General features: G+C 52.3%; 1 protein-coding gene across 3 annotated transcripts in view; it reads left to right on the top strand.

The window, feature by feature from the left end:
* LIMCH1 (LIM and calponin homology domains 1) overlaps positions 1-24,101 on the top strand; it is an 83,230-nt gene that overhangs the window by 1,695 nt on the left and 57,434 nt on the right. For all 3 annotated transcript variants that reach the window (XM_038769102.1, XM_038769101.1, XM_038769103.1), the window contains exon 2: positions 22,056-22,126. In XM_038769102.1, the coding sequence (XP_038625030.1) occupies positions 22,056-22,126 (71 nt within the window). The remainder of the gene's footprint in view (positions 1-22,055; positions 22,127-24,101) is intronic.

Raw genomic sequence — 24,101 nt, 5'->3', positions numbered from 1 at the left:
CAGTGACCAGTACAGTCCGTCCAATCTGCCTTTCTCCTCTCCGTTCCTGATTCTCCCTCAGTGACCCAGCACAGACCATCCAATACCCCTGACTCTCCCCGCTCCGTTCCTGTTTCTCTGGCATTCATTCATTCATTCAATCATATTTATTGAGCGCTTACTGTGTGCAGAGCACTGTACTAAGCTCTTGGGAAGTACAAGTTGGCAACATATAGAGACGGTCCCTACCCAACAATGGGCTCACAGTCTAGAAGGGGGAGACAAATAACAAAACGAAACAAGTAGACAGGGGTCAATACCATCAGAATAAATAGAATTATACCTATATACACATCATTAATAAAATAAATAGAATAGTAAATATGTTGGCAGTGACCAACATGGACCATCCAACACCCCTGGCTCTCCCCTCTCCATCTGTTTCTGTCCCAGTGACCCAGCATGGGCCATCCAACACCCTTGACTCTCCCCTCTCCATGATAAGAAGCAGTGTGGCCTACTGGAAAGAGCGTAGGCCCAGAGAACCTGGGTTTTAGTCTCGGCTTAACCATGCTCTTGTTGAACACTTCTCTGCGCCTCAGCTTCTTCATCTGTAAAATGGAGATTCATCTCCTTGAGACCGTGAGTCCCAGGTGCACATGGATTGTGTCTGACCTGATTATTTTGTATTTACCCCAGCACTCAGTACAGAGCTTGGCATGTAATAAGTGCTTAACAAATTCCACAGTGATTATTATGTCTTTTGAGAATGTAAGACCTTGACCAGTTCTATCCCAGGTCAGCTCCCTTGTCTATCCTGCCCAGTTCTCCGCCTCAAACAGGGCTACCAGGATGCTTGGAGGAACCGTATATTGTTTGACCAGCACTCCCCCCCAGTGACCCAACACAGACCATCCAACACCTCTGACTCTTCCCTCCTCATAATAATGATAATAATCATCATAATAATAATGGTATTTATTAAGCGCTTACAATGTGCTAGGCACTGTACTAAGCCCTGGGGTGGATACAAGCAAATTGGGTTGGACACAGTCCCTGTCTCACATGGGGCTCACAGTCTCAATCCCCATTGTACAGATGAGGTAACTAAGACTCAGAGAAGTGGAGTGACTTGCCCAGGGACACACAGCAGACAAGTGGTGGACCTGGGATTAGAATTTATGGGGTGAAATAACAGCTCTAAAGGCCGAATAATAATAATGTTGGTATTTCTTAAGCGCTTACTATGTGCCAAGCACTGTTTGATGTCAGCAGATCCCTGACTCTCCCCCAGTGACCCAGCAGGGACCATCCAACATCCCTGATTCTCCTCCAGTGACCCAGCACGGACGATCCAACACCCTGACTCTCCCCTTTCCATCCCTGACTCCCCCCTCCACCCATCATAACTCACTCTGTATCTGCCACCCAGGACACTAAAATCTAAGAGAGAGGTGAGAACCGAATTTAGTGGTGGCGAGGGCATTTGAAGCTTGTTTCCTGAAGCGCACAAAGCCGGTGTCGTCGCCTCTGATGGCTGCGGAAGAGTTGGTGTTGGGTCGGATTGAGCCCTGGCCTGTTGGTTCGACCAAGCGCTGCCATGGCCAGCCAGGAAAAGGGGCAGCTGCCTGGTACCCTCTGCAGGCTGGGCCTCCCGCTTCTAACAGAGCAGGGGGTGCCTGGTCGCATGGCAGAGTCTGAGCATGGTCAGCCTGGAGGCTTCCTTTGGGCGAGTGTGCATTATTGAGGGACAGATCCCATTTCCATGGCAGGATCTCGGATTCCCTGCAGGACAGCCTGGGCTCGCCGGCTGGACCGTCCACGCCAGCAAAACGGTGAATCCCTCTTCGGGTCGGCATGCCCAGGTGCCAGATTTGCCCCCGGAGCCCTAGAGACCGGGGTCTCACCCGGGCTTTGGGGAGCAGAGTCGCCTCCTGCCTCCGTTCACAGACCGATCAGCTGAAGGAGCAGAAATAGGTTTGGTGTGAGCACAGTTCTGGCAGGAGGTGTTCTTCTGGGACCAATTTTGCCTCCTCCAGGGGCCTCGTTACTGCCTGGTTACGTGCACGGATTTGGTTCCTGGGCACCGGGGGTGGCAAACCGCTCCAACAACAGCACCGACGGGCACCAGCTGGCGGGCTGTCGGCCTCTGTATGCCAGACAAGTGCTGTAGGGGACACTGGCCGGGTGCCTGAGAACATTCCTTGTGCTGTCATCCCTCCAGGGGCTTAGAGTCCAGTGGGGTGCCTTTGGCCAAAAATTGCCAACTATCCAATAGGTAAAAGAGTAGGGGCAGAGTGAAAATGATGAAAAATGAAAGTATCCAAGTAGATAAATAAATAGAGACTGGCATCTGTGTCCGTTCTCGTATCGGTCATTTGTTTTAATGCCGGTCTCCCTCGCTAGACTTAGAAGCTCCTCGAGGCAGTAATCATGTCTACCAACTATTTTGCAGTGTACTCTCCCAAGTGCTTAGTACGGTGCTCCGCACTCAATGAGTGCTCAATAAGTACAACAGATTGATTGATTGATTGCTGAGGCAGTAGCAGGGGCGGAGGTGACATGATCAGGAAGGAGGGGGCTTTGTATGGGGTTCCAGAGGAGGGGAGGGATGGTGTGATTCGGGGGATCTGGAGGCAGGGATTTGAAGGAGAGGAAGTTCTCAGCCAGGGCAAAGATGGAAAGGGGGATTCAGGGAGGGTGGAGTCACCGTTAAGGTGGTCCTCGATGGCACCTTTGACGACTGGAAGTAGAAGACGTTCATTATGTTGTGTGGATTATGCAATGGATAAAATGGCACCAACAATCGATGATATTTAACGTAGCACCTACTGTGGGCACTGTACTGAGAGCCCATGAGAGAGTACCAAGCAGGTAATAGGCCCAACCCTGCCCTCAGGAAGTTTGCCATCTAAAGGGGAGACGGGCAGTAAAAATAAATTAAACACATTAGGATCAGGGAAAATTGGGCATGTCGACGAGTGAGTGCTTAAGGAACAGGGTAAGCTGCTCAGGTGGCTGTGAGAACAGAAATGCTGAGGTGAGAGTTGTGGGATACTGTCTGTGGAGAAGAGAAATTATATGGGGTTAGGCCTCCTGGAGGAGGTAGGGTTTTCAAATGGTTTTGAGAGACAGGGGTGAGGCACGGTGACTAGGTGAGCCAGAGAGGAACAAAGAGTGCGAGCTGGGATGTAGTGGGAGAAGAGAATGGAGAAGTAGAAGGAAAAGAGAGCAGATTGAGAACTTTAAATCCAATGGTCAGAAGCTTCTCCTTGATGCAGAGAAGAATGGGCAACAATTGGAGGATTTTGAGGAGTGGACAGATGTGCACAAAAGATTGTTTTAGAATAATGGCCTGGGCAAAAACATGAAGTGTGAATGGAGAGGGGAGAGGTTGGAGACAGGATGTCAGTGAGGAGACTGATACAGTAATCGAGTCGAGATATGACAAGAGCCCAGACCGGAATAGGGGCGGTTTGGATGGAGAGGAAGGGGTGGATTCTGGAGATGATGTGACGGTAGAACTGGCAACATTTGGTGACTGATTATGTAGGTTGAAAGAGAGGAAGGAGTCAAGGATAATACCAACTTTGTGGATTTCCAAGATGGGAGGGTAGTGGTATTGTCCACTGTGAAGGGAATGTTGGATGGAAGAGAGGATCTGGGAGGGAAGCTGAGACAAGAGGAACTACGAGATTGCAGAGGTTAGGTTAGAGAGGTCAGGGCTGGAGAGGGAGAAGAGGAGTCATCCACATAGAGGTGGTAGTTCAATTTGTGGGAGTAGACGAGCTCCTCAACTGTAAGAAGGGGGACCCAGAACAGAGTGTGTGCCCGTTGTTGGGTAGGGACCGTCTCTTTATGTTGCCAACTTGTACTTCCCAAGCGCTTAGTACAGTGCTCTGCACACAGTAAGCGCTAAATAAATACGATGGAATGAATGAATGAATGAACAACCCCCATAGAGGGTGGGAGGCAGAGGAGGAGCCAGCTAGAAAGACTAAGGAGCCGCTGAAGAGGTAAGAGGGGAACCAGGAGAGATCTATGTTGGTCAAAGTACTGGAACCTTCTGCAGAAACCAGCCAAATATAGAGTGGGTTGCCAGTGGGAGCACGTGAACCCACCCCTGGCCCCAGAACCTCAGCATTTACTGCCGTCCCCCCCTCCCCCCCCCGCAAACCCGCCACCAAGGTTGCTGTGAACACACTCCAATTTCTGAACTGTGGCACTCGGTGGCAGGACCCAAAGCGGAGGCAGGCCGGGCAGTGGGAATAAAAACGCCGGACCCATGGACTGTACCGGATGGGATGGGCCATCTCCACAGTGGACTACCCTGGGGTGGGTGAAACGCACTCTGTGAGGCTTGTGCCAGTCAGGGTGGAGGGAGGGAGGTGTGAAAAGCCGCCAGGATTCCCGCTTTGATTTCATTGGAGTTGGCAACAACGTGCCCCCCCACCTTCGCCCCCCCGCGGGGCTTTTCCTGGCCTGGAATTTCACCAGCTGAGAATGCAGCTTGGATCGAGTGTGACCCCTCATCAGCAACTTTCACGTCCGTCCCAGCCCTGGCCCCGGCCTCTGCCCTAGCCCCGGCCCCCACCCCAGGCCTGGGAAGGCTGAGGGGTTGGTCGCCAGGGGTGGGGAGGCAGGAAGAATCTGCCTCCCCAGCCAGAAGTCCGGTTCTCTGACTGGCCTTGAATTCCAGCCACCATTGGGAGGGGCTGAGCACACTCAGAGAACTGACCATTAATGAACCCGGGAGTGGGCCAGAAAGAGCGGACCATTAATGAACTCAGGAGTGGGACCCACCTTGGAGTCCAGGGGTGCAGGCCTGGAACCAGTCCCGAGCCAGGGTGGGAGCCGACTTCCACCCAACCCAGGGGTCGTGTTTTGGGGGTTGTTGTTGGAGCTGCTGGGAATTGTAGTCCCAGCGGGTGACCAGAGGCTCCTGTGGGTACCCCTCCTGGGTCTCCAGTCAGCTCCGCTCCCCTGTGTGGGCATTTTCTGTTTGTTGTTGATTTCTTTCTCTTTCCGCATGATCCCGTGTACCCAGACTCTCACTCTTTGAATACAACAGGCACGCAGACGGGGCTTTGCCCGCAGTAGACATCCAGTACAGTGCTCTCCTCAGAGTAAGGGTCTGGTTCAGTGCTCTGTTCAGAGTAGGCATTCAAATAATAATAATAATAATAGTGGTATTTGTTAAATGCTTACTATGTGCCAGGGGTGGGTACCAGAAAATTGAGTTGGACGAAATCCCTGTCCTACATGGGGCTCATCTGTAAAATCCCCATTTTACAAATGAGGTAACTGAGGCCCAGAGAAGTGAAGCCCACAGTCTCCCAGCAGACAAGCGACGGAGCAGGGATTAGAACCCATGACCTTCTGACTCCCAATTCCGGGCTCTCTCCACTATGCCAGACTGCTCATTGGCTGAGGGGCACCCCATCCCAGAACCAGGGCCCTGGGATGCAGGGTTCGGCAGGAAGCGAAAGCAGCAGTGGAGAGGAAGCAAGTTGTCTCTGCTTCACAGCATCGTGGGGTCTTGGAAGCCGGAGCAGATTTCCAGGGACTAAGGGCGATCGCTGGCACTGGGGGCTCTCCCCGAGCCTGCAGGGGAACCAGAGCTGGGCACACAATCTTGATCAATCATATTTATTGAGTGCTTACTGTGTGCAGAGCACTGTACTAAGCGCTTGGGAAGTACAAGTTGGCAACATATAGAGACAGTCCCTACCCAACAGTGGGCTCACAGTCTTGATGACATGGTACAGATTTTTTCAGGGCTCATTATGAGTGAAAACGTGTCTGCTAATTCTACTGTATTGTACTCTCCCAAGCGCTTAGTGCAGTACTCTGCACATAGTAAGTGCTCAATAAACACCATTGGATAATTGTTTGACTGATCTGGGGCCACAGGGCTTTCGAAGGGGCTTTCGGGGAGCCCTCGCCAGCCCCAGAAAGCACGTGGCCTCTTGCCACGGCCTGCACCCCAAGGATCGTGCCACCAGTCAGGGAGCCAGAACGGGCGCCAAAAGCGGCAGTTTACAGAGATCACCAGAGTGCCCAGCTGGTCTCCCCTACTCCTCGCTTGTTGCCCTCCCGGACAGGCTGGCCTTGGGGTTTCCAGCCCCAGCTTCCCTCTGCCCCCCCCCGCCCCGGCCCCCGGCCCACTCCTCTAGGGCATTCTAAAAGTGGATGCGACGGCTGTCGCCGTGGCTCCAGGGTCCTGGGTCCTGGATTAGCACCTCCAACTGCGCCAGGCGGAGGGCTGGCATTACCCCACCACCCGAGGTGGGTAAAAATAGCCCTGGATTGGACTGTTGCTATCCCTTCCCAGGCTCTGCCCAATCTCTGGCTGAGGAGGAGCCCAGGCCAGGGAGACTCCAGGGGCATGGCTGGCTTGCGGTGGGGGGGTGGGGGGGGCAAGCTGGAGACTGGCACTTCCAGGTGACGGAAGCCCCGGGTGCCTGGGCGGTCAGAAACCTGGAGGCTCTTCCCCCTGGCATTAAGGGAAGACACTTCCTGTTTCCGCAGGAGACGGGGAAAATCTCAGCCAGGTCAAAAATCAACCAGTAAGCCATTCCTCCTCCCAGAGAATCTCGGCCATGCTGCCCCTCGGCTGCCCAGTGGATGCCACACTGCCCCTCAGCTGCCCAACAGGCACCACACTGCCCCTGCCCCAGAGGCATCATGTTCCTAATGGGTAGAGCACGGGAGTCAGGAGACCTGGGTTCAAGCCCCAGCTCTGCCTCACTGGGAAAGTAATTTATTCATTCACTTGTACTTATTGAGCGCTTACTGTGTACAAAGCACTGAACTAAGCACTTGAGAGAGGACAATATACCAATAAACAGACACATTCCCTGTTCACCACGAGCTTACGGTCTAGAGTGGGGAGACAGACATTAGTAAATTTAACCTCTGTTGTCCCCAGTTTCCTCATCTGTAAATTGGGACTATGATACCTGCTCCATGCAAATATAGATTTTCAGTCCCCTGTGGGATAGGCTCTGTGTCTGATCTGAGCATCAATGGCCACTTTAGTGTTTAGCACAGTGCTGGGCACAGCTTAATCAGTACCTTAACTGAACACGTACCTGGACTGTGCCCGGGAACTCTCAGCACAAGGGCAGAGGCCCAGAAGAAGCTGTGAACTCTGTTTCTTTGTCTCTTCTTAGGAGACAGCAAACACATGGGGGCCGGGTAAGCTGGGGTCCCCCGGTGATCGGCGAGGAGAGATGCCGGGATTTGGTATTGTCCAAGTAATCAGATAGTTAAGGTAATGGTGCATCCTATTTGGTGCCCAGTTCACAGCACCCTGCCCCCAGCTGATGCTCAGAGAAGAATGAGCAATAGCAAATACCATTAAAAAAAAAATCCTTCCCACCTTTGAAGCCTTATTGAAGGCACATCCCCTCCGAGAGGCCTTCCGTGACTAAGCCCTCCTTTCCTCTTTTCCCACTCCCTTCTGCATTGCCTGACTTGCTCCCTTTATCCATCCTCCCCAGCCCCACAGCACTTACAGACCCATCCGTAATTTGTTTATATTAGTACTTGCCTCCCCCTCCAGACTGTATGCTCACTGTGAGCAGGGAATGTATGTGTTAAATTGTTGTGTTGTATGCTCCCAAATGCTTAGTACAGTGTTCGGCACACAGTAAGCATCCAATAGATATGATTGATCCTCAACTCTTCGGACCGGGTGCTTGCTGTGGGTGGGCTACTTGACTGGGCACATGCCATGAACAAGTAGCTGGATTAGGTACCTGCTGGGATAGAAGGAGGGAGGGAAAGCATATTAATAGTGGTGCGAGGGAAGACTTGCTGGAGAGGACCTCTCTGCCCCGGTCTGGGTTTGGGCTGGCAGGGGTGTGTCAGAGGGCCTGGGACGCGAGTGAGGAGCACCCCCTGCCCAAGGAAGCAACATGGCCAAGTGGAAAGAACACGGGCCTAGGAATCATAAGACCTGGATTCTAATCCAGGCTCTGCCACTCTTCTGCTGTGTGACCTTGGGCAAGTCGCTTAGCTTCTCTGTGCCACAGGTACCTGTAAAATGAGGATGAAGACTGAGCCCCGTGTAGGATGGGGACTGTATCCAATCTGATTACCTTGTATCTATCCCGGTGCTTAGTACAGTGCCTGGCCCATAGAAAGTGCTCGGCAAATACCATTAAAAAAAAAAAAAGAGGGACCCCCAGACCTGGCACTTCTTTTCCAAATGGCGTCCCCTTCCTCAGCCTCGTCTGGCTGGGGTCATGGGCTCTCCAGGCTGGGCCGGGCCCCTGCGGTGCTCGTGGGAGGGATTTCAGTTTCTGATCCTGGCTTCCTGTGCCCCCTGTCCCGTGGGCCATGCTGCACCAGAACAAACGGCGTCGAGGAAAGAATGTGCCCAGTTCCCTAATGCATCTGTTCTGTGTCTAATTCCCACTTCTACCCTGTTTCTGAGCACACACGGCGAACACTTCATAAACACGGTGACTGCTAAGAACCGTCTCCTGCTCACCCCGAGCCTCCCATTCTGCGAGGCCGGGGGATTGAAATGGGGTTCGATCTGATGGTCTGGGCTCTGCCCCCTCCTCAGCCCCGCGTCAGCACCGTACTCAGCACAGCGTCAGCACCGCGCTCAGCCCCGTTCCCCTCCTTCTTGGCCGGGCCCAGCCACTGAGACCTCCAGCAGAGGGGACTGTGCTTTCAGCCTGAGAAAGTGGGTCAGCGAGGCCTGGGCCCGGAGCCGGAAACCCCCCAGCCGGGCCTTGGAGCTGCGCGGGAGACAGACCCACCACGTTGGGGTCTGGTGCTGGCTGACTGATGTTCTCCGCCCCCCGCCCCCCCCAAAGCCCGTTCCCAAGGGGGCGTTCCCGGGAGTCCTGGAAACGGGGATGGAAGGGGGCAGGGAAGGAGGTGGCTCTAGCTTTTGTTTCCTGGGAAGGTCCCCTCTTGGCCGGATTCTTCAGGGTTTCCCGTTCCTGGGTGATTTCCCTTCTTTCCTCTCCTAAAGTGGGAACAGCCACGTCCCTCCCCAGTTTTCAGGCCATCCATAAGGCCCCCTGCTCCAGGAAACCGGTCCCCTCTTCCCTGCTCAACCCCTCCGCGCTCTGGGCCTTGCCGTTTTACTCACTAATTCTTACTAGAGAAGCAGCGTGGCTCGGTGGAAAGAGCCTGGGCTTTGGAGTCAGCGGTCATGGGTTCAAATCCCAGCTCTGCCAACTGTCAGGTGTGTGACTTTGGGCAAGTCACTTCACTTCTCCGTGCCTCAGTTACCTCATCTGTCAAATGGGGATGAGGACTGTATCATCAGATACTTGTACATATCTATTCTATTTATTTTATTTTGTTAGTATGTTTGGTTTTGTTCTCTGTCTCCCTCTTTTAGACTGTGAGCCCACTGTTGGGTAGGGACTGTCTCTATACGTTGCCAATTTGTACTTCCCAAGTGCTTAGTACAGTGCTCTGCACATAGTAAGCGCTCAATAAATACGATTGATGATGATGATGATGATGACTGTGAGCCCCCCATGGGACAACCTGATCACCTTGTAACCTCCCCAGCGCTTACAACAGTGCTTTGCACATAGTAAGTGCTTAATAAATGCCATTATTATTATTTACATAATTCAATCAATCCATTTTGTTTATAGAGCACTTACTATATGCAGAGCACTGTACTAAGCGCTTGGGAGAGAACAATATAAGACACACTCCCTGCCTACAACGAGCTTACAGTCTAGAGGACTGCATCATTCATCTGCTTTTGCGTGTTGTATCAGTGTCCCTCTCGTTCCCGCTGTATGTATGCAGTCTGCTCATGGAAGTTGCCCTGCCCATGGCAGGCACCCATCCCAGCACTTTGCCCCCAGCAGTCATCCAGTACAGCGCTCCACCCTCTTCAGGTGCCCAGCACAGCGCTCAATACACAGCAGTTGCTCAGGTACCCCCGGTGATGACGATGGCGATAATCAAGGCCCGTCTGCCTATTTCCAAGCGCAAAGCTGGCAGAATGTAACAATGGCATTTATTAAGCGTTATTTTTATGGTATTTGTTAAGCACTTACCATGTATCAGGCATTTGTACTAAGCGCTGGGATAGATACAAGCTAATTAGGTTGGACACACTCCCAGTTCCACATGGGGCTTGTAGTCTTAATCCCCATTTCACAGATGAAGTAACTGAGGCTCAGAGAAGTGAAAGTGACTTGCCCAAGGCTACACGACAGACAAGAGGGAGAGAGGGAATTAGAACCCAGGTCCTTCTGAGGATCAGGCCCATGTTCTTCCACTAGGTCACGCTGCTTCTCTGTGTGTTGAGCACTGTTCTAAACGCTGAGTGCCTCAGTTTCACCTCTGCCCCAGGTTTTTCACGCCCCCATCCCCTCACCGGACTCAATAGCCTGGCAGAGCGATGTTTGCTCTTTAGAAAAGGCCACGGGATCTGAGACAGAAATACCAGGCCCGCTCGGGTGCCCCACCCACCAGCCAGCTGATGCTGCCACTGCAAAGGTCACTGGGGAGGAAGGTCAAAGGGCACCTATGGGGAAGGGTGCCAGGGCAGCCCCCGTGAGATGGCCACATGGCTCCGGCCTGTGGCCACCCCCGGGCGGCCAGCTGGGTGCCCCCGAACCTCTGCGTGTTCGCGGTGCCGGGCCGTGGGGTGAGATGGTCCTGCAGGGTTGTGGCCAGGTTGGGCCGCCAACCTCCCCACCGTGGGCACTGCCCTCGAGGAACTGGAGCATGGCTTAGTGGGTAGAGCGTGGGCCCGGGAATCAGAAGGACCTGGGGTCTAATACTGGCTCTGCCACATGTCTGTTGGTGACCTTGGACAAGTCCCTTCACTTCTCTGGGCCTCAGTTACCTCATCTGATTGTGAGCCTCATGAGGGATAAGGACTGTGTCCCACCTGATAAAGTTGCATCTACCTCAGTGCTTCGAACAGTGTTCGGCACATAGGCAGCTCTTAACAATTACCATTATTATTATTTATCAGGGACATCAGGCATACTGAGGTGGAATCATCCTGGAAGCAGGGGCAGCTAGTATAGTCTCTGCCCCTCATTCATTCATTCATTCATTCATTCAATCGTATTTATTGAGGGGGCAACTAGTATAGTCTTTGCCCCTCATTCATTCATTCGTTCATTCAATCGTATTTATTGAGCGCTTAGTGTGTGCAGAACACTGTACTAAGCGCTTGGGAAGTACAAGTTGGCAACATATAGAGACGGTCCCTACCCAACAGTGGGCTCACAGTCTAGAAGGGGGAGACAGAGAACAAAACAAAACATATTAACAAAATAAAATAAAAAGAATAAATATGTACAAATAAAATAAATAGAGTAATAAATGAGTACAAACATATATACATATATACAGGTGCTGTGGGGAGGGGAAGGAGGGGGAGAGGAAGGAGGGAGCTCAGTCTGGGAAGTCTCTGCTTCCCCAGACTCCCTGTCTAGCCAGTTAATTTCCCTCACAGAGCTCCCAGACCAAGAGGGTGGGAGAGTGTGGGACAGCAGGTCTTTTATCCCCATTGAATAAATGAGAAAACTGAGGGCTACAGAGGTTTAGTGACTTGCTCGAGGTTACGCAGCAGGTCAGAGCAGAGCCGGAACTCGGGTCTCTCGAAGCCGCGCCAGGCTGCCCGTAGGAGGGACCGTGCCGGACTCGGCTCCGACAGAGGCAGACATCTCCCTACCAGCAGCGAGCGGGAGCCGCCAGCGACTGGAAGGGCACAGGTGGACACGGCAACTGGAGTCCATTCCGCAGCATTGTGTGTTTGTTGGGAGACACCTCAGATTGGGAGCCAGCTCAGGGGTCTTCTGGGAGGGAGAGCCCACTTTTAGACTGTGAGCCCACTGTTGGGTAGGGACTGTCTCTATATGTTGCCAACTTGTACTTCCCAAGCGCTTAGTACAGTGCTCTGCACACAGTAAGTGCTCAATAAATACGATTGATGATGATGATGATGATGAGAGTGGAGTTTGCTATCCTGGAAGGAAGGCCCCGGCCCAAGCACGTATCGTATCCCACCTCACCTACCGCATCAGCCTACTTGATGCCCTCCCTGACTCCAGTCACTCTGCTGCCTGGATAATTTTCCAACAAATCATTCTGTGCATGTCTCCCCACTCAGAAACCTCCAATAGCTGCCCACCCACCTCCACATCAAACAAACTCCTCACCATCGGCTCTAAGACCTTTAATCACCTCTCCCCATCTTACATAACCTTGCTAATCTCCTGCTACATGCAATCCAGTCTGCGTATTTCACTCCTCTAACGCCAACCTACTCAATGTGCCTCCATCTCATCTATCTCTCGGCCAACCCCTTGCCCACCTCCTCCCAGCATGGCTCAGTGGAAAGAGCACAGGCTTTGGAGTCAGAGGTCATGGGTTCAAATCTTGGCTCCACCAATTGTCAGCTGTGTGACTTTGGGCAAGGCACTTAACTACTCTGTGCCTCAGTTACCTCATCTGTAAAATGGGGATTTAAGACTGTGAGCCCCCCGTGGGACAACCTGATCACCTTGTAACCTCCTCAGCACTTAGAACAGTGCTTTGCGTATAGTAAGCTCTTAATAAATACCATCATTATTAGTATTATTCCCCTTCGTATCCAACAGAACACACTCTCCCCATCCTCAGAGCCCTATTAGCATCATATCTCCTCCAAGAAGCCTCCCCTGACTAACTCTCTTTTCCCCACCCTATTTGCCCTCCCCTTTGTGTCAGGTATGCCCTTGGGTCTGTGCTTCTAAAGCACTTCGATACTCATCCCATTTCAGCCCCACAGGACTGCATCCAGAGCCTTATACTCTGCTGCCTTTCTTACCTGTAATTTACTTCAACATGTCTCTTCCTCACTACACTGCAAATTCCTTGAGAGCAAGGGCTGTGTCTACCACCCCGTTGCAATGAAACACGGCGTAGTGGATACAGCACGGGCGTGTGAGTCAGAAGGTCATGGGTTCCAATCCCGGCTCCCCCCCTTGTCTGCTATGTGATCTTGGGCAGGTCACTTCTCTTTGCCTCAGTTACCTCATCTGTAAAATGGGGATTGAGACTGTGAACCCCACATGAAACAGGGACTGTGTCCAACTCGATTTGCTTGTGTCCTCCCCAGCACTTAGTACAGTGCCTGGCACACAGTAAGTGCTTTACAAATACCATTATTATTATTGTCATCATTTTCCCAAGTGCTTAATACAGTGCTGTGCACACAGTAAACGCTCAATAGATGCCATCGATTAAATCTGTGTTGGGCCAATTGTGCTACCTGGTGTTTCAATTTTTGGAGGATTTCAATTACCCACACGGGTCCCTTCCCCCCCGTCTTCCTCTCCCCGCATGCTTCACCCCCTCCAAGCTTCCAAGGGGACATTCCCTTCCCATCTCCAGCCAAAGAATGGTGGAAAGAGCCCGGCCCCGGCTCCGAGCGGCGCGGATTCTGACCTGCCAGTTACCCCAGCAGCGGGACTGTTTTGCAAATCGGTGGTGGGCCCTGCGGCCTCTGGGCCGCTGGAGAAAGGTTGCGGGCTCACACCCCCCGGCCCCCCACCTTGGCTGTGGTCCCACCCTGAATTGATCGTCTCCCTGTCCTCGGGGAGGTGGCGGGGAGATGTTTGACAGCGGGACAGCTGCCCCGCATCCATAGACGTGAGCCGTGCCCACTTCTCTTCCTGTTTTCTTTTCCTAAGAAGGCGCCCTTTGCCAGCTGTCCCCAGATGTCTGAAACGTTCCTTCTGTTCGCCTGCAAGAGTCTTCAATTCTGGGGCCTGCTTCCTGGCCACCTCAGCCCCAAGGGGCTTCTGTTCAGGCTGCCGCAGTCAGTATTTACAGGGTGCCTGCTGTGGGCGGAGCGCTGTGCTGGACTCCTGTTGGGGGTAGAGCACTCTGCTGGGCACCTGTTGTGGGTGGAGCACTATGCTGGGCGCCTGTTGGGGATAGAGCACTGTGCCTGGCACCTGCTGTGGGTGGGGTGCTGTGCTGGGCACCTGCTGTGGGCAGAACACTATACAGGGTGTCCACTGTGTTGGTAAAGCACCGTGCTGGGCACTTGCTGGGGGTAGAGCACCGTGCTGGGTCCCAACTGTGAACAGAGTGCTATCTATCCCCCTTTTAGACTGTGAGCCCACTGTTGGGTAGGGACTGTCTCTATATGTTGCCAACTTGTACTTCCCAAGCGCTTAGTACAGTGCTCTGCACACAGTAAGCGCTCAATAAATGCGATTGATTGATTGATTGATTGAGCAGCTGATGTTGACAGAGCACTGGGATGAGTCCAGGAAAATCAATTCAGACTCCCCCTCCCCCAACAGTGTACCAGGCCAACTGGGGAAGAAGAGGCACCCAGATCAGTCAGCGAGTGATGCGTCCTAGGTGCCTATTGTGTGCAACCATTGAAATGAACATTGAGGAGTGGGCAGGAGAAGCAGGACTCCTCAGAAACTTCCAGTGACTTCCCATTTACCTCCCCATCAAACAGAGACTCCTTACCGTCGGCTTTAAAGCCCTCGATCAGTTCTCCCACTCCTACATCGCCTCGCCGATCCCCTACTACAACCCAGCCCGCACACACTTGGCTCCCCTAATGCCAACCTACTCACTGGTGCCTCAATCTCTTCTCTCTCACTGTCGCTCCCTTGCCCACATCGGGCCTCTGGCCTGGAACTCTCTCCCATTTCATACCCGACAGACAATCCCTCTCCCCACCTTCAAAGCCTTACTGAAGTCACATTTTAGACTGTGAGCCCACTGTTGGGTAGGGACTATCTCTATATGTTGCCAATTTGTACTTCCCAAGTGCCTAGTACAGTGCTCTGCACATAGTAAGTGCTCAATAAATATGATTGATGATGATGATGACATCCCTTCCCCAATTAAGCCTTCATCTCTCCTACACCCTATCTCTTCTGTTATGTCTATGCACTCAGATCTGTACCCCAAAAGCACTGGATATTCACCCAAATCTCAGCCCCCCAGCCCTTAGGGAGACTCCTCTATCTGTAACTTATTTTCATATCTGTTTCCCCCTCTAGACTGTAAATCTTTGCCTCTTATGGGCAGGGATCATGTCTATCAACTCATATTGCAGTTGCCCACATGCTTAATATAGTGCTCTGCAGACTGTAAGCACTCGATACCATGGAACGATTGATTGATTGACATGTTCTCTGCTCTTTCAAGGAACTTTTTTACTAATAATTGTAATAATAGTGATAAGAGCTTACTATATGCCCAGGGCTATACTAAGCACTGGGATAGGTACAGTTTACTGGGGTAGGTACAACTTAGACACAGTACGAGCATGCATTTGTCAGTCAGTCAGATTTATTGAGTGCTTACTGTTTGCAGACCACTGTGCTAAGCACTTGGGAGAATGCAAAACAATAATAAACAGACACATTACCTGCCCACAACAAGTTTACAGTCTGGGTGGGGGAGGACAGATGTTAATATAAATAAATAAATGACAGATATGTACATAAGTGCAGTGGGGCTGGAGGGGGGATGAATAAAGGGAGCAAGTCAGGGCAATGCAGAGGGGAGTGGGAGAAGAGGAAAGGAGAGCTTAGTCAGGGAAGGCTTCTTGGAGGAGATGTGCCTTCAATAAGGCTCTGAAGGGGCAGGAGAGTGATTGTCTGTCAGATATGACCAGGGAGAGCATTTCAGGTCAGAGGCAAGAAGTGGGCGAGAGGTCTATGGCGAGATAGCTGAGATCGGGGTACAGTATTATTTGGCATTATTGGCATTAGAGGAGGAAGTGTGTGGGCTGGGTTTGTAGTAGGAGGGTAGTGAGGTAGGAGGTGGTACGGTAATTGAAGGCTTTATAGGTAATGGTGAGGAGTTTAAGGGCTCGAGTAGAGGCAGCAGCCCAATACCTACGATGACAGAAACCCAGGAGGGCAGAAACAAGCTAGAAATCAGCCCTGCAGAGCAGCCCTTGCCAAGGGTACCAGTCACACTCCATCCCCTGGGACCATGTCCAGCAACCTTGCCACTCTCTCTGTCCTTTTCATTCATTCATTCATTCAATCATATTTATTGAGCGCTTACTGTGTGCAGAGCACTGTACTAAGCGCTTGGGAAGTCCAGGTTGGCAACATATAGAGATGGTCCCTACCCAACAGCGGGCTCACAGTCTAGAAGGGGGAGACAGACAACAAAACAAAACATATTAACAAAATGAAATAAATAGAAGAAATATGTACAAGTAAAATAAATAAACAGAATAATAAATACGTACAAGCATATATACATATATATAGGTGCTGTGGGGAGGGGAAGGAGGTAAGGCGGGGGGATGGGGAGGGGGTCGAGGGGGAGAGAAAGGAGGGGGCTCAGTCTAGGAAGGCCTTCTGGAGGAGGTGAGCTCTCAGTAGGGCTTTGAAGGGAGGAAGAGAGCTAGCTTAGCAGATTTGCCAAGGGAGAGCATTCCAGGCCAGGGGGATGACGTGGGCTGGGGGTCGACGGCGGGACAGGCAAGAATGAGGCACAGTGAGGAGATTAGCGGCAGAGGAGCGGAGGGTGCGGGCTGGGCTGGAGAAGGAGAGAAGGGAGGTGAGGTAGGAGGGGGCGAGGGGATGGACAGCCTTGAAGCTGAGGGTGAGGAGTTTTTGCCTGATGCATAGGTTGATTGGTAGCCCCTGGAGATTTTTGAGGAACTACTTGTCTGCCCTGTGACCTTGGGCCAGTCATGTAATTTCTCTGTGCCTCAGTTATCTCATCTGTAAAATGGGGATTAAGACTGTAAACCCCTTGTGGGACAGGGACTGTGTCCAACCTGATTAACTTGTATCTGTCCCAGTGCTTAGAACAGTGCTTGACACGTAGTAAGCACTTAACAAATACTGTTATTATTATTATTACTCTCCCAAATGTTTAGTACTGTGCTCTGCACAGAGTAAGTGCTCAATAAATATGACTGACTGATTGATGCAGTAACATTGTGCGTCAGTTGTGTGAGAATCAATACCATTGATTGGTTGATTGCTCTGGTTATTGGGCGGCAGGGTGGGGGGAATGTCTCTGGGGCTTGCGTTCTGTTGATCTGTTGGATCTGTTGAGCTTGGGGCCGTGGGCAGTGAATTGATGTTCCCCAAAGGGGAAACTGAGGCAACATGGATCGGGGCCCAGTTGGCTCTCAAGGTCTCCTGGCCTCTATCTGGGTGTTTTAATCTGGGTAAGATGAAAGGAATTCCATATGTTTCAATCCTCCCAGATCCTTTCCTGAATACATTTCTTTGGGAATCACTGATCAATGCTCAGATCAGACTAGTGGAACAAGGACAGAATAACTCTGTGGGTTATGGGGGAGAGTATGTGTGTGGTGTGTATGTACACTGTGCTGACTCCTGTGGGTGTGTGTGTACTGTGTGATGTGTTTGAGAGTGTGTGTGTACTGTGGGTGTGTGTGTATGTGATGTGTGTAGTTTGTGTGTGTATGTAGTGTGTTTCAGGGTGTGTATGTGCCGTGGGTATGTGATTTGTGGGTATGAGGTGTGGGTGTGAGATGTGGATGTGGGGTGTGTGTGTGTGCTGTGTGGTATAGATATGTACTGAGGGCTTTAGAGTGGATGGACCCAACATTCACTGTACTGGTAGGAATTGGGCAGGTCGTGGGAGATCATTGCTGGCGCTGCCTTCGGGAGAGACGTCTCTGGGAACTCAGACCCTGTTTGCCAGGGCATAGTCACTCAGACAGTCATGCACACACTCATACTGACACAGAGTGCTCATAAGTCCTGGTGGAACGTTAAATCTTAATAACCGGAATATCACGCCTATAAACATTTTTCACAAGAGGTTTCAGGGCCCAAGGAAAGTGGCTAACACTTCAGCTCCACGGGCAGCCTGGCTTGTGGGGAGGAAGGGCAACTGGGTGGAGGGTCCATGGGGCAGTGGAGAGGCCGATGCGGTGGGTCCTTGGCAGCCCTCCCTGCTCCCAGAACCACCAGCCAGGGGCTGGGAGACACGTGGATGGTGAATGACACCGGGACATCCAGCACAGCACTCTGCATAAAGCAGGTGCCCAGCACAGCGCTCTACATGCAAGGGGCATCCCATACAGCGAGCCCACTTTGGACCCCCGGTGCAGTGCTCTGCACACAGCAGGCACCCAGTACAGTGCTCTGCACACAGCAGGCACCCAGGAAATGCCATGGATCGATTGAAAAGTCACTATGGACAGATCCCAGCCGGGGGTGGGGAGAATTTTCCATTTGGAGCAATCGGGTTTGGGACCTGATTTCCTTCTGGTGTCATTGCTCTGCCAGGGGGGTGACTGGAGCCCCACTGAGGGTGTGGAGCTCACACCCCGGAGCAACAGGAGGAGTCTCCCACAGCTCCTGTGTGTGGTTTGTGGGTTGGACCAGAAACATGGAAGAGAAACCCTGTCTGGGTCGGCATATTCCACGGAGCTCCTGGGAGGCAGGAGCAGCCTCCCCCCAGCGATGGAGGGAGCGTCACCACCAGTGAGCAGAATGATGGTCTAGAGAGATCAATCAATCAATCACTCAATCAATCAATCGTATTTATTGAGCGCTTACTGTGTGCAGAGCACTGTACTAAGCACTTGGGAAGTACAAGTTGGCAACATATAGAGACAGTCCCTACCCAACAGTGGGCTCACAGTCTAAAAGGGGGAGACTCTAAAAGGGGGAGACAATTGTCAGCTGTGTCAGCTGTGTGACTCTGGGCAAGTCACTTAACTTCTCTGTGCCTGAGTTACCTCATCTGTAAAATGGGGATTAAGACTGTGAGCCCCCCGTGGGACAGCCTGATCACCTTGTAACCTCCCCTGCGCTTAGAACAGTGCTTTGCACATAGTAAGTGCTTAATAAATGCCATTATTATTATTAATAAATCATTCAATAGAATAATAGAATAGAATAATCCCGGCTCCGCCACTTGTCGGCTGTGTGACCTTGGGCGAGTCATTTTACTTCTCTGGGCCTCAGTTCCCTCATCTGTCAAATGGGGATTAAGACTGTGAGTCCCCCGTGGGACAACCTGATCACCTTGCAACCACCCCAGCCCTTAGAACAGTGCTTTGCACATAGTAAGCGCTTAATAAAGGATCCGGGCAGCGGAATGGAGTCTGACAGGAGAAGGCAGAAGCTGGAGGCACAGAGGACAGCAGGGAGGCTGACACAGCAGTCGAGGCGGGATATAATAATAATAATAATAATAATGATAATTGTGGTATTTAAGCGCTTAACTGTGGGCCAGGCACTGAACTAAATGCTGTGGGGAATACAAGCAAATAGGTTTTGACATAGTCCCTGTCCCACATGGGGCTCACGCTCTCAATCCCCATTTTCCAGATGAGGGAACTGAAACACAGAGACGTGAAATGACTTACCCAAGGTCATACAGCAGACAAGTGGAGGAGCTGCATTAGAACCCATGACCTTGGGACTCCCAGGACCGTGCTCTATCCACTATACCATGCTGCTTCTCTATGACACGTGCTTGGGCCAGCACAGAGGCAGGTTGGGTGGAGAGGAAAGGGTGGATTCTGGAGGTGGTGTAGAGGGAGAACTGACAGGATTTGGGGACTGAACGGTTCTGGGGGTGAAAAAGAGGGAGGAGTGGAGGCTAATGCCAAGGTTGTGGGCTTGAGAAATGGGAAGAATGCTGGCGTGGTCAACAGGTATGGGAAAGGGAAGGGGAGAGGATTGGAAAGAGGAGATGAGTTCAGTGTTGGACGTGCTGAGCTTGAAATGCCGGTGGGACATCGGGAATACATATCCTGGAGGTTGGAGAAGGCAAGAGACTGCAGAGAAGCCAGGGCTGAAGAGGGAGATTTGGGAGTCATCAGGTACAGACAGGTTGTTGAAGTTGTGAGAATGAAAGTAGGAGGTACTTTAGCTTTTGCTCAAAGGGAGCCTGCTGCTCCTTTCCTAAGTGTCGTATTTGTTAACATATACTATGTGCCAGGTACTGTACTAAGGCGCTGGGGTCAGTACAAGCAAATTGGGTTGGACTCAGTTCCTGTCCCATGGGGGGCTCGCAGTCTCAATGCCCATTTTACAGATGAGGGAACGGAGGCTCAGAGAAGTAAAATGATTTGCCCAAGGTCACACAGCAGTCCTGGCAGCAGTGCTCCCGCCTGGTCTTCTAGACTGTGAGCCCACTGTTGGGTAGAGACTGTCTCTATATGTTGCCAACTTGTACTTCCCAAGCACTTAGTACAGTGCTCTGCACACAGTAAGCACTCAATAAATACGATTGATTGATTGATTGATTGGTCCGCCCTCAGCCATTGACTCCCGCTTCCTAGCTGGGATGCAGCATTGTCTGAGGTTTTGTTTTACCGAGTCCTTGAAACACTTCCTCTGCCCTTACGTTTGGCTGTGTACCCTTTATTCACCCCACTCTCAGCTCCATAGCACTTATGTCCATCTCTGTCATTTATTTTAATGCTCATTCATTCATTCAATCATATTTATTGAGCCCTTACTCTGTACAGAGTAGACTGTGAGCCCACGGTTGGGTAGGGACTGTCTCTATATGTTGCCAACTTGTACTTCCCAAGTGCTTAGTACAGTGCTCTGCACACAGTAAGTGCTCAATAAATACGATTGATTGATTGATTGATTGCACTAAACCACTTGAGAGAGTTCAATACAACAACAATAAACAGATAGATTCCCTGCCCACAGCGTGCTCACAGTCTAGAGAGGGAAACTGACATTAATAGAAATAAATTATAGATATGGACCTAGGTGCTATGGGGCTGGAAGGAGGCGATGAACAAAAGGAACAAGTCAGGGCAACGCAGAAGGGAATGGGAGAAGAGGAAAGGGGGTGCTTACACAGGGAAGGCTTCTTGGAGGAGACGTGCCTTCAATAAGACTTGGAAGCAGGGGAGAGTCTGTCTCCCCTTCCAACTGTGAGCTCTCTGAGGGCAGGGAATGTGACTACCGACGGTTAAAATGTACTTTTCCAGGTGCTTAATACAGCGCTCTGTGCACAGTAAGTGCTCAGTAAATATGATCGATGGATTGATTGCCCTCCTGGCTTCGGGTTTCCCAGTTGAAGCTCTCCGTAGAGCAGCTGTTTGGGGCTCCTGCTGTCGCCCATTCTCCTCCCCAGGGAGCTGGGTTGACGTGAGCAGAGCTTGGTGCTAGGAGACCGACCCCGTTCCAGAGGGTCATGGTCTGTCGTGCCATTTGATGCTGCATCAGGCCCGCAAGGAACTGCTCAACAAGAAAGAAACATCCTCGGGCCCTCACCTCGAACATGGCTGAGTTTGCCTGGGGCCTCGGCCACGATACCGGCGCTTAATGTCTCTGATCGAGCGAGGCCGTCGGCCTTCAAGCATCACCACTCACCTCCCAGGCCTGGTCCAGAACTTGCAGTCAATTGCACGGGCCTCTGGCTCAGGTTTCCGGGCCAACAGGAGCCCGCCAGGGATGAGCCTCATGTTGCAGAAGTTACTTGGTGGGATTTAGGAACACAAATGGTGCAGCTTGCCAATTAACTCAGTGCATTTTTTTTAATGGCATTTGTTAAGTGCTTGCTCTATGTCATGCACTGTACTGAGTGCTGGGATAGATACAAGCTAATTAGGTTGGACACAGTCCCTGTCCCAAATGGGTCTCACAGTCTTAATCCCCATTTTACAGATGAGGCAACAGGCCCAGAGAAGTGAAGTGACTTGCCAAGGTCACACAGCAGACAAGTGGTGGAGTCGGAATTAGAACCCAGGTCCTGATTCCCAGGCCCATGCTCTATCTACTAAACCACACTGCTTCTCACTGGGTGCGTGACCCTAGGCTGCCTGGGCTTTATGAAATTTAGAAATTTAAAGCTTGTTCGGGCAAACTGTTAGAGAAATAAAAACAAGTGCTGCAAATGGAACCGAGGAGGAGGAGGAGGTGAGGGATGGGGTTGGGAGCTCGGGTACTTGGTGACGAAGACCCCTGGATATCCTCTGCCTGTGGTCTCCCTTACATTCTGCCCCTCCTCCTTCCCCCAATCCCTCTCTCTCTCTTCCTATCTCTGTCCTCCGGGTCCCTCCCCTTACCCCCCGTCCCCCCGATTCTCTCCTCATCTCTCCCTTTTCCCTCCCTTTTCAGCAGGTAACGGGCAAGAGTTTTGGAGATGTGGATTTTCGGACGGCACTGGAGAATGGCGTCCTGCTTTGTGAGTAAGTACCATTTCAGGACCTGGGCAGCCTGAAGGTCAGGTCACTGGTCAATCCGCCCTACAACCCGGATTGGGGCCACCCCTGGCGTGGCATCAGAGGCAGCCCTGAGGGCAACGTCTTCTCTGCCCCTTTTGGCCCCGGTAGGCCTGGCCCAGAGCTGTCAGGCTCCGAAGAAGCAGGAGGGAGCTGAGGTGACAGATCTTCTCCAGGCCCAGGAGGGGAGCATTTGGGTGCTGGATGTTCACTGGGCTCAGAGTTGCAGTGCTGGGTGCCCATTGAGGGCAGTGGGTGGTGCTGGGACTTGCTGCGGGTGGAGGGCTGTGCTGAGCACCTGTTGTTGGCAGAGCATTGCACTGGGTGCTTGGAAGTGTGCCAAAATGTCAAAGCCCTAATCCCTGCCTTGGAGGGGTGTCAGCTGACGGTTCACATGTGCTTGTGGGCTGCACATGTAATGTATATGCGGGTGGTAGACATACAGCGGGAGCAGAGGCAAAGCATAGGGACTCTAGTAGTAACACAGAGAAGCAGCAAATGACTAATGGAAGGCAACACCCACGTGCACAGAGTGGGGCGTGGGGTGGGTGGGGTGTGTTGTGTGGGGATGGGGTGTTTAGGGGGGCTTCTAGGGTGAGCTTAGGAAAGCAGTTCGTCCCGGGGTCCGATGGAGGGAGCAGGCAGTGCCAACCCAGGGGCCGAGGGAGGTAGTCACGGACACTTGCTGCACTGGACAGGCTGGACACCGCCCACTGTCTCCTTCCCCCTGTGGGATTCGACCTGGGGCCTGTCTTCCTGCTGCTTGGCTTTGGGGTCCAGGGGCCCGAGGTGGCCAGGGCAGAGCTTGGCTGGGGAGTCCACACCTCCAGGGGGGCCCGGTGGGGTTTGATAGAGGACATCCCCCCCCCCATCCCCAGGCCTTTCAGCTTTTCTGGAGTCGGGGTGTTGTTCGCAGGGGGATGCGGACTGTCACATTGTCAACAGGCTTTAAGATTCCTTCTCCTTGTTCAAGCAGCAGGGCCCTGTGGGGGACTGCGGGGCCCTGGGGGCAGTTGTGGACACAGTGGGGTGGGGCCCTGGGGGCAGTTGTGGACACAGTGGGTGGGGGGGGGGCTGGGTCAGTCTATCCCAAAAGGGGTCGTGGGCAGTTTTGGAGAGATGGGGAAGGGAAAGCAGAACAGATGTGATGGGGGGCAAGGGGAAGGCTGGGCTAGGGCTGGGAGAAGAGGGGCAAATGGGGGGTGGCAGGCTTCGAGCCTGTGGAATGGGGTTATGGGAGGGTCGGTGGGGTGGCTGTTGACTTTGCAGCGTCTCACTCCCAACCAAACAGGGCTTGATGGGCCCCAAGCACTGGTATAGTGGTTGGTGGTTACAGTGGGCAGCCGGGGGCATAAGCCCACGGCATCCACAGGGATTGACTTTGGGTTCTTGGGATCTAGCTCTGAAGGGGCAATGGGACTGGTGCCCTGGTTCCCAGCTGTGGGGGTAAAGCCACTGACTGTCTTCTCAAAACTATTTGGACAAAAATACCAGCCAAGCTCCCCCGGGGCTCCTACCAGACATGAGAACTTCCAAGCCAGGCTGGAAAGACCCCAGATGTCTTTTTTTCACTCTTATAGCTCCAACTCCCCCCTCCCACAATATTCCAGAAGCCCCCACCCCTTCTCTCCCCTCACCCACAAGGCACCTGACCCCCATATTTGGCCTGGTGTCTCTACAGCCGCTACCCCCTTTTTCATCATCATCAATAGTATTTATTGAGTGCTTATTATGTGCAGAGAACTATACTAAGCGCTGTGCTGCAATGTGGGCATGGCTCTTGAGAGCCAGTCCCCAGGGCCCCAGCCAGGGCTCGCGCTGACCCCACCGGTCAGGAATTCTAATGGCGGCCGTCCAGGACTGTCTGCAGAGATTGGCGTCGGCCCACACTTGTTTACGCCCTCCCCGATGAATAGATTCATTCTCTGCCAGCCCCACTGCC

Source organism: Tachyglossus aculeatus, chromosome X5, assembly GCF_015852505.1.
Source record: "Tachyglossus aculeatus isolate mTacAcu1 chromosome X5, mTacAcu1.pri, whole genome shotgun sequence".
Taxonomy (NCBI): domain Eukaryota; kingdom Metazoa; phylum Chordata; class Mammalia; order Monotremata; family Tachyglossidae; genus Tachyglossus; species Tachyglossus aculeatus.
The sequence above is the reverse complement of the archived record's forward strand: the minus strand, read 5'-3'. Positions and strand labels throughout refer to the sequence as shown.